General features: G+C 35.2%; 1 protein-coding gene across 1 annotated transcript in view; it reads left to right on the forward strand.

Annotated features, from left to right (window-relative positions):
• SLC15A1 (solute carrier family 15 member 1) overlaps positions 1–12,671 on the forward strand; it is a 36,421-nt gene that overhangs the window by 4,567 nt on the left and 19,183 nt on the right. The window contains exons 2-10 of the mRNA XM_007421301.4: positions 2,180–2,202; positions 2,986–3,070; positions 3,172–3,313; positions 5,820–5,939; positions 7,230–7,329; positions 7,931–8,021; positions 9,298–9,381; positions 9,713–9,795; positions 11,480–11,566. Coding sequence (XP_007421363.1) covers positions 2,180–2,202; positions 2,986–3,070; positions 3,172–3,313; positions 5,820–5,939; positions 7,230–7,329; positions 7,931–8,021; positions 9,298–9,381; positions 9,713–9,795; positions 11,480–11,566 — 815 coding nt within the window. The remainder of the gene's footprint in view (positions 1–2,179; positions 2,203–2,985; positions 3,071–3,171; positions 3,314–5,819; positions 5,940–7,229; positions 7,330–7,930; positions 8,022–9,297; positions 9,382–9,712; positions 9,796–11,479; positions 11,567–12,671) is intronic.

Raw genomic sequence — 12,671 nt, forward strand, 5'->3', positions numbered from 1 at the left:
ATTTATTTGATTCAGACCTCTAGAAGATTTAGAGATGGAAGCAAAACAATCACTGTGACGCAGATAAATAGTTGTGTGTTCATAGTGTAGATAACTTCCATAGTCTCAATCCAAAGAGAGGAACTGCACTTAAAGTGACATTTATAGATAATATTCAGCACAGAGAAGAGCCACACCATTTGCTTTTGCAGGATTTAATACATTTACAGAATTATATGAATTCTGAACTAAGAACAAGCATGTCATAATCACTGCTATAATACTGCACTTACCCTGAGGAGACATGGATTCATTAATGTGTTCTAAGATGTAAGGCTCACTGGGTCACTCAGTTTGTTTAGCTTGCTGTAACAAGCGTTAATACAGTATCTTGCATCATGATCTGGCATTGAGATTTATCATCTGGAGCCAGAAATATATTAGGGGAGAGGCCATAAATCACAATAATCATACTTTAAACTTAGTTACCTAGTATCAGGCATGACAGAGCATGTTATATGAACCAAGATTAACAGTTCTCTTATAATTAAGCAGGCATTAATCCTCTAAGAAAACAAAGCTCATGGTAGCCAGAGGTGTGCAGGAACATCTGCCAGCAGAGCTGTTCCCACTGCTTCATATCTGGTTTTGTTTTTTCACCCCCAAAGGTACAGGGTAGAAAAGTCCCCTTATCCCCTGGACCATGCCTCTGATCCCAAGTGGCCACCAGAAGTTTTATTCTGTGGTCTACAAAAACAACCCCTTACAGTCTTTCAAGCAAAGCCAGTCTCTCCCTGCACAAGAATTACTGGGATTGTGGTTTAAAAGGAGGAGGGGTTCACAGTTGAAAGGGAACCATGGTTTGCCATTTCATTCCACAGTTCATTTGTTGAACAAGTGCCTTAACTGTAGTTAAGGCTAAGCCTGAGTTACTGTGTCATGTGATGGTCTCAATACTTAAATTCAGTTATACTTGTTGATATATTTGTAAGTCATTATTCTTATTGTCTTTGGAGAAGGAAGTAAGGCTCATGTGTTTATTGTCTCTTACAACCCAATTTTCTGGATTCACACAAGATATTGGATTATAAACTAATCACATGAACAGGGTTTCTTCAACACGCTAGGCTGAAATGTTTTCTTAGTTTGTAGTTCAATATGTTCTGCGAACAAAGCAATTGGGTTGTTACCAGAGGTGGTTAAAAAAAAAAAGTCCATGGCTGACAGGTTTAAAATCAAAAAAGTATGAACAACAATTAACACTCTTTATTTCCCATATTTTACCTTCATGTGGAATTAATAATTTAAATTATATAGTCTAGATGCAGTGAAATATTTTAAAATACAATGATAGTGATAAAAGGGATATCAGAGTGAGATTGAAATAACATATTAAGACTTTTTAGTTGAATAATTGTTCAGAAAAACCTTAGGTTTAAAAGCAACTTGTTCTTGAATTTATAGACCAAATAAGTCTTATCAGATCTGAATGGGTATGTATCTAGGTTTCAGGCAAAATCAAAAGATTGATAAAATCCGTTCTTAGACATTTTGACGATGAGAAGTAATTATGGATTAAGATAATTCCTTGGAACAACATTTATTAGTAATTATCTGGGATAAATAGATGTTGAATGTGGAGGAGAGCCACATTGGTGACAATTGTATAATTCCTGTATGTTTTCATCTATCATATAGGAAATAGGCACATTCCATGTTCTGCATATATTCTGAAACCTATGTACATTCTGTATAGGTGGCATTCAACATATTATGTAATATTGTTATGTAAATTGGTCTTCACCAACCTGGTGCTCCCCTAATATACTGTATTTCAATTTTTATAATTACCTATTCAGAACAGGCAATAGTAATGGGAAAGGTTAATATAAGTAAATAAATCTACTTTGCATCTTCTAAAGGGAAGGACTTTTTAAAATCTGCAGTTTGGAAAAGTAGCGAAGTATGATTATCTTTCAGGTTTTCTATAGATCTTTCATGTTACAGTACTCCTTTTTAAATTTATATTTTATAGATATGTAATAGAAGGATCAACTTTAGGTTCTGCTGATGTTCTGTGCCTATAACACAAAACATAGCTAAAATTCCATCCTCTCAGTAAGAAATGGCTGTTGTACCGTGCTGTTACTTTTATCAAAACTGCTTATTTTACTACCAATTCTTGTTTTTTTCCCCACAGAGAAAAGTAAAGGAAAACATCGGGTAAGTGTTTATGCTGAAAAATGTGGAAGTTTTGTTCTTGGCAGGTTCCTACTCTTTTTCTTCTTCCTCCTAAGAACACATCATTTGCACTCTGTACTCTCTGTCAGGTTTAGCTACCTGTTGCTTTGTAGTGCAAAATCCAATGTTGATTTTGGTCTTGGTCTGTAAGGTTATGCCATCCTAACCTCTGTATCCTTTGAATATAGCCTTTACATATTTATTGCCTGATTTTAGTAGCATTTTACAAAGCAAAACAGAGAGATGACATTAACCTGTTACAAATCTTTTTCTCATTGAGCTATTATGGTACACGTTTGGATTTTAATTTAATCTAGCAAAAATTCTATTTTCTAATCAGAGTATAGTCCAGAGATGAGCTAGGGGTTATTGGGTTTTTTAATGGTCTTAGTGGATTTATCTAATGAATTTGACTGTAACCTCAAGCATTAGTACAGTACTTAGCCATCCTATCAGAGGCTGGACATCACCATATATTATATTCCAGTAGCCACAAAGCACCATCCCCTCGTTCCTACTTTGTGCAATCCCTCCATTTTAATTTGTAGAGCACTTACAGAGTGATGTCACATTAGTGGCTCTTGAATCTTTGCTATCTCTAGGTAACTTGGAAAGGCCCACTGTAATGGGAGGGGGGAAAATAGTATAGGTATTCTGTAGTTTCAGTACTTTTTCTTCTTTGAAGGATGCTAGATTGTGAGAGAACAGTTCTGTAACTTTTTGAACATTACAGTTAATTTTGTTGTTGTTTTTGTCTTACCACAGTTTGGTTGCTTTGGCTACCCACTTAGCATCTTTTTTATAGTCATCAATGAATTCTGTGAAAGATTCTCCTACTATGGAATGCGAGGTGATTTTAAAAATTCATACTCTAGTTTGATCCTTATTGATGCAGCTGCTGAGTGATTTTCTCATTAATCACTCTTGTTATTTTCTTTTTTCTTTTTTTAGCTGTGCTTGTCATCTATTTCAAGTTTTTTCTCAGCTGGGATGATAATCTCTCTACAGCCATTTACCATACATTCGTTGCTCTCTGCTATCTAACACCTATCCTTGGAGCACTCATAGCTGACTCCTGGCTGGGGAAGTTCAAGTGAGTGTATGTCAGTGGGAAAGCACAGTTAGGAGATTCAAACTCCTTCACTGGGGCATTTGAAGGTGGGGATAATTTCCTTAATTCTGAATCAAATCAAATCAATGCACCTTACACTCATTAACCAATATATAGTTCAGGATCTTATATGAAGACCAGAAGCTTTGCTTTAATAAAGAGATGCATATTTTTTTTAAGGCAGAATGTGTGCTTGGTACACTCCAATAAGTAGGTAGTGGCAGGCCTAAAGGGAGAAAAATTGTTTGATTTATTTAACTTAAAATAACCAATTAAATATAGCTATCATTCTGCTTCTGTCTTATTAAAATTACAATTCAGTGTTTTGATAAGTTCAGGGGCCATACCCAATGCTTGTAGGGCCCCTGGGTTTGCACACTTATAAAGGAAATACATTTTGCTGCAATTTTTCTATTCCTACACAGTAAAGTCTATCATTTTCCTCTCATAAAGATTATGGCAACATAGTTTTCTGGATTCTAAGGGGAAAAGATGACTTAGACCATGTACAAGTTCATACTTAGCTCCTCTCACCAACTCTTAAGTCAAACACAACTTTTCCCAGGATTGTACTGCCCCTGCAGAGGGCAGTTGCATGAACCAGGAGAAGGCACAGGTGTTACAAGGACTTGCAGACAGGTGCAACGTGCATGCCCCCTTCAAATCCCAGATCCTGCTGCCCTAATAAAGATGCAGTGATTGAGGAATACCTACTGAATGACTTCCACTTTTGCTTCTATGAAAGCCATTGGTTGTTCATGTGCCATCAAATCAGTATCGACTGTTAGATACCACATAGATAGGTTTTTCTATGACAATCAGTGCTTAACCCAGAGGAAAAAAATTACAATGACTAGGAAATATGTAATATTTATATATTCTCCAGAAATTTAAATTCCAGCTCATATTTTGTTTTACTTATGAAATTCAGCTAGGCTACCTTTTTTTAAAAAAAGTTTTGTTAAAAAATTACAAAATTATGTTAGAGATAATTTGCACGTAAGATCTTATTAATTATTATAATGAGTATCGAGCAGGTTAACCACATCAATTAAAGAGATGTTCAGATTTCATGTTGCCAGTTGCTGTTTGGTTCTATTTTCTATCTGGGTGTAACCTGGAAGTTATTCCCTACTTTGTTGTGCTAGGAATACTGGTTTCATGGGAGATCAGAGACAACATGTCTGATATCTCATGTTCTTATGACTGCAACAATGAAGAACTCTACAAGAAAACTATCATTTGATTTCCCTGATCTGTTTTCCAGTGTGGCTACCGACAGTATGATCAGGAAGGGTTCAAATCAATCAGTTTATTACAGTCATAGACCAGTACAACTAAAAATGCACATAACATGTCTACTTAAAAATCTTAGATATAATAATATCAAGTAAAATCTATATCATAATTATAATTTGGCCTAAATGTCATTTATACATGAAGTCAACCGGCCTATCCTATAGTGTAATTATTACTCCTTAAATTATGATATCCTACAATTACTGATCGTTAGCTAAAATAAGGTGATGATAAAATGATAATATCTAAAATTGATCAGGAAGGGTTAACATTCATTGATGGAGGAAGCAGAGTTATTTTATTTATAAAAGGGCCCAACTGAACTCACCAATTTAGAATCTTTGCTGCCTGTTCCTAATCAAACATACAGAGGCTGAACTAGATGAGCCAATGATCTCATTTTATGTAAATTCCATGTTTCTACTTTTATAAAGTGTTTTATCAAGATTTTATAAATCATGTACAAAACAAATACAATAAAGACTTTTGACTTCTGTTGACATAGTTATTTTAAATGCCAGATATACATGATAGTAATACTCTCTTAAAAGTGGGTTTACTATGTAACACCCCAGAAATGTTTTTTACAGATGATTGCCAAGTACAACAGATATAACTAGAGAACAGAATATAGGGTTTTTCACAAGTTTTCTTCATTGCCAGTATTCAGACATGGGGTTTAGCCCACATTTATATGAACGTTAAATACAGTAATGTGTGCATGCATACTCTGTGTGTGTGTGTGTGCGTGCATTGTGCAAATAGGATTAATTTCAATGGGATACAGTTTCAATTGGTTTACTTTGCTTATTTTTCTAGAATTAGAATTTAATTTGGAAGGCAACTGCAAACCATATATTACTGCCAAGAAAACTATATAGACATGTCTCTAGAGTCCCCAGAAGCTGTATCCTATTTGAGAGTCTTTACCATTTTGTTAATTTTTCACTCCATTATCCATATTTTACATCTTCCCCTAAGAGACTCTTAATACTGACAACCCAAATAGAAGAACCATCAAATACTGAATAGTATTCAGTGATATTTACATATGTGCAATTGAGTATGCTCATTTTTTATTATTACACACCGTTTAACTGAGTGGACCAATGTCACATTCTCGTATTCAAAAAAAAAGAGAGACCTATGTCATTAAAAATACATCTTCTGTTTCTGTCCTTCATTGCAGAACCATTATTTCCTTGTCCATTGTGTACACAGTTGGGCAAGCTGTCTTGTCGATAAGTTCCATAAATGACTTGATGGATGGTAATCGAGATGGTGTTCCAGATGACACTAAAGTTCCCGTGTAAGTTGCAGCACTTATCTTTATCTTCCACATGAATGCATATTGGGACCTATTAGGCATTCAATGTACCACAAATCTGTTTATTGTGAGCTTAATTATTGTAGCCTTGGTTCCTCCCTTTGCATCATCCTATGACCCCTATCATGTGGCAAAGTCCAAGGACCTTTTTTCTGATGTAGCAACAGAATCACAAATCTGCTTTTATAGACAAAGTGCTATCATTACTGTATTTTGATTGTGCTGTGAAAACCATCTGCAAGAGTTCATTTGGTTTTCAAAATGGAAACTTTGTAATCTTACACTATCAATTTATAGAAAAAATTATTAATTTTATAGCACATGGCTAAAGATTAATTGCCAGATACATGCTAATTTTTTAAATTCTTGCCCTTCTAAGGTACTATGTAAGAAATAATATTCCCTCTGCCCATTATTAATGGCTAAATTAGATGCTTGTCCCTTATAAAATTAAACTTTCAATATTATATTTTATAATATTAATAGACATGCACAGGGGACAGGAAAATTGTGTGGTTCACAGAAACAGCATTGAAGAATTTTGTAGGAACATCTTATATGTTTACAGATTATCCTAGAAAAATTTTGCATACTGTATTCAAGAATAGTTTTATAATACTGCATTGCTTTTAACCTTTGCCTAGCAGCATGTATGTCAGCTTTCATTCTTAATCTGTAATCTTATTTATGTCTTCATTATTTTCCTAATGACAATAAAATCTCTGCATATTTATTATACAAATGCTTGTATAATAAATACAAGTATTTGTATAATAATAAATGCTTGGGCAGGGGTTCTCTTTATATTCTGGCAGGCATACAAGTATCAGTTTAGTGAGCTCATCTTTAATATTTATTATTGTAATGGTTGGTTTTGACTTTGTGGGCCATTTACATAAAACCTGGATCTGAGATGTATCACAATGATCACCATTATGACAATTACACAGGAGTAAATCTATACCATACTAAAAATATGCTTCGGATAGGGTGTTGGCCAACATGTATTTGTTTCATGTTTTTTTTTTTTTTAATTTAACTCTAGTTCCTATCTTCACAGTGGTCATCTTCAGGATGACTAGATGTACTTTGTGCTGTGATCCCTGTAGGATTTTCAGAGATCCTGTTATGTGCCTCAGCTGTTTGCTCATGTAGCCCATTAGCAAGTACATAATGCTCAAAGTAAAATGTAGACAGAAAAATATATGTAAAAGAACCAGGGTACGTTTACCTCATTTGCCTACTATGGTTAATCTACTTCTGTTGTTGCAGAGCTTTGTCTATGATTGGTTTGGCCCTTATTGCTCTGGGAACTGGTGGGATCAAACCATGTGTATCAGCATTTGGTGGAGATCAGTTTGAGGAAGACCAGGTATCAATTTTATTTACTTACTTACAAAGATTGTAAACTGTCATGCTTTAGTTTGATTCTTGGTGGTATGACAGTACTGTCGCTGTATTGTCAATTAAGGAAATAGAAGGTCCAGAGGTGGAGCCATACATGGATTTGACTTGATTTTTTTGGTGGGGCACTATAGAGATTTCTGACATTTTATTTACAATATGCAGCTTGAGGATCAATGGAAGTACAGCAGATCTACATAATATTTCAGGATTCACACCAACTCCTACCTAGAATACTTCAAGAGCTTGTCCTCTGCCCAGATCTCCCCCCAAATGCAACTTTTATTTTTCCACTATTGCATCTTTGCAGCAGCTGCAATGTTTAACTGTAATTTTCTTAGTCAAAGTTATACCTGCCAATTTTTCCACTGAGGTACATATATAGTCATTTTGGTCCCATTAACCCTCTGCTTATTTCCATGTACTAAAAAATAAACATTATGTTACAAAACTTCTTTTAAAAAATATAGTGATTTTGCAAAAACATGCTTATTTATAGAAACCCTGCATTTTTATATTAGAAGAATTTCAAAAACTAATTTATAATAAGGTTCTTCTTCGTGTTTCAGGAAAAACAAAGAAGCAGGTTCTTCTCTATATTTTACCTTTCCATTAATGCTGGAAGCCTTCTTTCTACTATCATCACCCCAATACTTAGAGGTAAATTTTTCTACATCAGACCAATATGTCTGTCTTGATATAGGCATGGGGTTTGCTAAATATGGACACAAATATAAGGGAAGTCATTTAGAGGGACTTGTATTAGTCTGTGTTTGTGATTGAACTAGTATTCTTCTGGCTGGGATTTGCAACTCTATGATCATTTAAATCTTTTGCTATCTACTCCCAAAGCCATTTCTGAAGATCAAGCAGAAGTTGATCTATACTGCTTTCGGAAGTATAAATTCCAGCATGTAAAGTATTGGCAAGTGAAACTAGAGTAGACATAAATAGCCTTTTTTCTCTCCTTACTGTTTCTGACACAGGCCAAATGTCCTTTCTCATTATATAGGACCCTGTTTGGAATCCAAGCCATAGGCTCTAGTAATAGTGAGGACATTGTTAATAGCAACAAATTAAATTGATTTACGTAAGTCAAATACCCTGGCTGTAAAAACTATGGGTGGCTGTATTAATAAGATCAATATAGTCACAATCTAGTATAACAAGAAGTAACTGCACCAAATAATGATAAAATATATTGTTTCTTCAACCTAATCTTACATCTATAAAAGAACTGATCTTTATTCTTTGCATGGAATCTTTATCTTCCATAATCCAAATCTGGAATGGAATTGCTGAGATCAATTGATAGTTGGATTGTGATCTGTTGTCTGTTCTGTAATGGGGTCCACTTGTTTTACTAAGACGTAATGGTTTAATGTTAATTCATACCCTATGGTTTGTACAGTCGTAGCTTATTCAGTGAACCTTTGTGAAAGAAAGCATGGGTCATTGCAATGTGCAAATGCAGTTACTGTAAGAAAAAGTTGGTGGTTGATAGGGATATTATAGTATATATGTCCAGGAAGATCTGCCCAGAGGAAATAAATGAACTGGGAATTATTTTCCCGAAGGCGGGAAGACACAGCAGCAGGGGAAGTGTCCAAGGGGAAGACATGAAAGTCTGCCATTGAGACTGAATACCTTCTCTGCTTGGAGAGGATTTTCTTACACCAGCTTAGTATCAAGACAGCATGAGATAAGACAGTAGAGCAATTGAAGAGTGTGCTATCGATATACCCTAAGTCTAAAATCATTACAAGCTGCCTACAATTCTGAATGGTACTTCAAATGAGACTACCAGATATAAATTTTTGTTCAAATACAATAAGTAATTCAGTTCACTGAATAATTGACAGGAAAGGCCTGTCCTTTCAGACTATTGTCCCAGGAAAGAATCATGTCTATGCCTCCCGCTTATTTCTTTGTACAGGAGTGGAATGTGGAATTCACCACAAACAAAAATGTTATCCTCTGGCATTTGGTGTTCCTGCTGCACTAATGGCTGTTGCACTGTGTAAGTCAGACAATTTACTAGATATATTGCTTTTGAACTTCCATGTTATTTATTTTGTTACAGTGATATAATTGTAATGTGTTGGGGTTCATTATGACAGTTTCCCAGAACATTATTGATCTATTATGGGTTGTGCATGAGAGAGAACCTTCAAAAAAATAGTAGAATGTCAGAAAATACATATATCTTAGATTTAGTAGCAAATTCCCCCTTTCCTTAATTGTTTAATACTAGTTTTTAAAGTGGTTGTAAATTGATTTGCTACCCAAATCCCCTTGTTGACATTTAACTACTTGCTCAAAATTTGCTGTCTTCTGGTTTCTCTCTGCAGTTGTGTTCATAGCTGGAAGTACAATGTACAAGAAAGTTAAACCTCAAGGCAACATCATGGTCCAAGTCACTAAATGCATTACAGTAAGCAATATATAATGCAAGACTAGTATTTTCAAGGGCAACTTATTTTCCTGAACTTGATTTTGAATAAATCTGTATTCAGTGACTTCCCCACTAGTTGTCTCTGGGTTCCTCTCTTTTTTCTGACCTACATAAAAACCCTTTCTAGTTCCTTATCTAGAATTAGAGCAGGCTGGGTTTTAGTTCTAGATTGACTCAATGTTTGCTTGGTGATCAAGAATGTTTTTTTTCCTGATCCTTACCTAAAATGTTCTTCATGTCCTATCTCTGTTCTTCTCTGAAGCCTAACCTCCACTTATGGAGCCAGAGTTGTTGTTACAAACTAGGAAGAGAAATAGTGTAAAACCTTTCTGGCAGACCTCTTCTTCCAAGGGTTCCTTGGTGAAATATAATTATGATATGCTCCAAAGAGGCAGACTAAACCTCCTTATACTCCATAATTTGTCTATGTGAAGAATTCTTGGCTCTTCTGCCAAAGACGTCTCCCTTCAATTCAGCTCTAGGAAAAACTGAAAGGAAGGTAGTTTAAATCTCCCAACCTAAACCCCCTAAAATGCAGAACTTGACAGACCTTGTGCCACGGTCTGAAATCCAAGGAGAAAAGACTCTGCAGTTACACCATGGGTTTCAGAACTGGAACAAAGTTTGTCCCTGCCTTGTTCAACTAATTAAGCCAAATGTCTAGGTACAAAAAGAATTTTGGGAGGGAGTGGGGAAGAGAAATATATGCAGAATTCTTTAAAATGTGTAGGTAGCCTAGTCAAACCAGTTACTTATTACCTGGTTCAATAAGATTTTAACTTTAAGTATTGCATCTGGGCCTACTCCTTGGATATTGTTAGATGACACTCCTTGCTCTTTTCCCCCCTTTTTTGCCTTTTATTGTTTCTTGAGCACTATATTTATCTTTTATGGAAAATAGAGGATAAATTATAGCTAATATCGTTGGGACAGTTCAAGCTAAATACTCCAGCAAATCAGCAACTGTCTATTGGCTGATTTGTTCTTCTTAAAGACATTGTGGGGGAATGGTTAAGGTGCAGACTAGTTATGCCCTTGCACAAAAAAGTTTAATGGGAAAGGTATTTTTGGAAAACAGAAGCCGAATTCCATCTGTTCAGACCTCTTAGCATGGGATGAACGTACCAGCTACTTTGGGGGGACTGCTATACCATACAAGCAGTTTGACACAGTTCCCCAACAAAAAGGAGGTTTTATATTCTGAATAAAGCATCTATTGAGTCCAGACCAGCTTTTAAATAATTGTTTTGCTTCCTTAAATTTACCAGTGTGTTGTGGCTCTAGCTGGAAGTTTTTGTCTCGTTTACATTTGTTTAAAAAAATTAAAAATTAGTCCTCCTCTAGATGACACTCTCTGGCTGACGGGACCTCCCACTGGACCTGTTGGGTGGGTAGATGTAATGTTGAGGGTACAGTGCCCAAATCTACTGTGTGTTCACTACACCACTAAATAACCTTTTGCTTGTGTGTCTGTGCATATACCTGTGCATTTGTGAATGCATGTGCATGGAGAACTTTGATCACATCCAGTTAGCACCATTTCTATTCCCATATCTTTCTGTATTTCAGGCAATTAACTTGGGGTATTCTCCTGCAAATATTTGTGAATGTAATTAAAGGAAAAATAGTATTCTTGTTAATTTGCAAATTATTCTTTTTCCAGTTTGCTATTCAAAATAGATTTAAACATCGCAGCAAAGTATTTCCCAAGAGAGAGCACTGGTTGGACTGGGCTACCGAGAAGTATGATGTAAGTTGTACTATTTGCCTATATTGAATTTTATAACTACTGTAATTATAACAGGTTTGCCTTTGTTTTTACATTTTGGATTGACCTGGTTTCATTAAGTGCTTGTTATCTTAAGTGCCATTGCTAAACGTCTAATTTTATGACCCCTATGGCTGCCTTAAACATTTGCATGCAACTTCAAAAAGATAAATGACAGCACTTATACCTGGATAGCAATGGCCATGAAACTCCCAAACTTCAGAAATTTGAACAAATTTAACTAAGTTCAGAATAACGGCTAGAGAACCCTGTGGAACATTGTCATTAGGGACATTAGATTTAATCTAGATCTTACTTTGAAAGCATGCATAGCATAAAAATAATAAACAAACAAATGAGCAACAGTTTAATATTTCTTCAATAAGTCAATAGGCTGACTAGGCTGATTAATAAAAGCAATTCACACAGTTGTGGATATCTACCCCATTTACCTGACCAAAAATGTGGGTCTGATCAGTTTAACTTTTGGACCTATCTTGTTTTTTTTTTGAAAGCTGCAATAAAGCCAGCATTCTGTTCTTTATGGAGACCATGCATTCACATTTTTTAATATCTGGCCATGTACTACTCATTCTCAGTTACACAATTTTGAGATGTAAAAATAATTACTGCATTGCTTCATCAATTATATAATTCTGACTCACCTGGGTTTCAATTACAAGGAGGCATAAAAATATAACCTAATCCAATTTTGGCTATATTCACACAATACGGTTGCTGAATTTACAGTGAACCTAAATTAACCAAATGGGGTGGACTTACAAACATGCTAAACCAAGTTGAGTTAACCAAACATAATATTTATGATCTTGTGCAAATAAACACTTAACTGAGACAGTTACTCTGTTGTTGAAGTGACCAGTAAGGTATCTTATGTGATTTATTAATACCCTCTCAGTCAACACTGATACTGAGAGAAACTGTTTTTGATCGTTGAGATATCTATCCATCAGGACCAGAACACTTTATCTTCCATGAATTATCTATTTCCTTTTTACAGCAATCCAAGCTGATGACAATATCCACTAAGTAGAAAATATTTCCTTTTCTGAAGCACCAGAGTTCT

Source organism: Python bivittatus, unplaced genomic scaffold (assembly GCF_059951505.1).
Source record: "Python bivittatus isolate LINGU-HERP-01145 unplaced genomic scaffold, Pbiv_v1 ctg000060_np1212, whole genome shotgun sequence".
NCBI classification, from domain to species: domain Eukaryota; kingdom Metazoa; phylum Chordata; class Lepidosauria; order Squamata; family Pythonidae; genus Python; species Python bivittatus.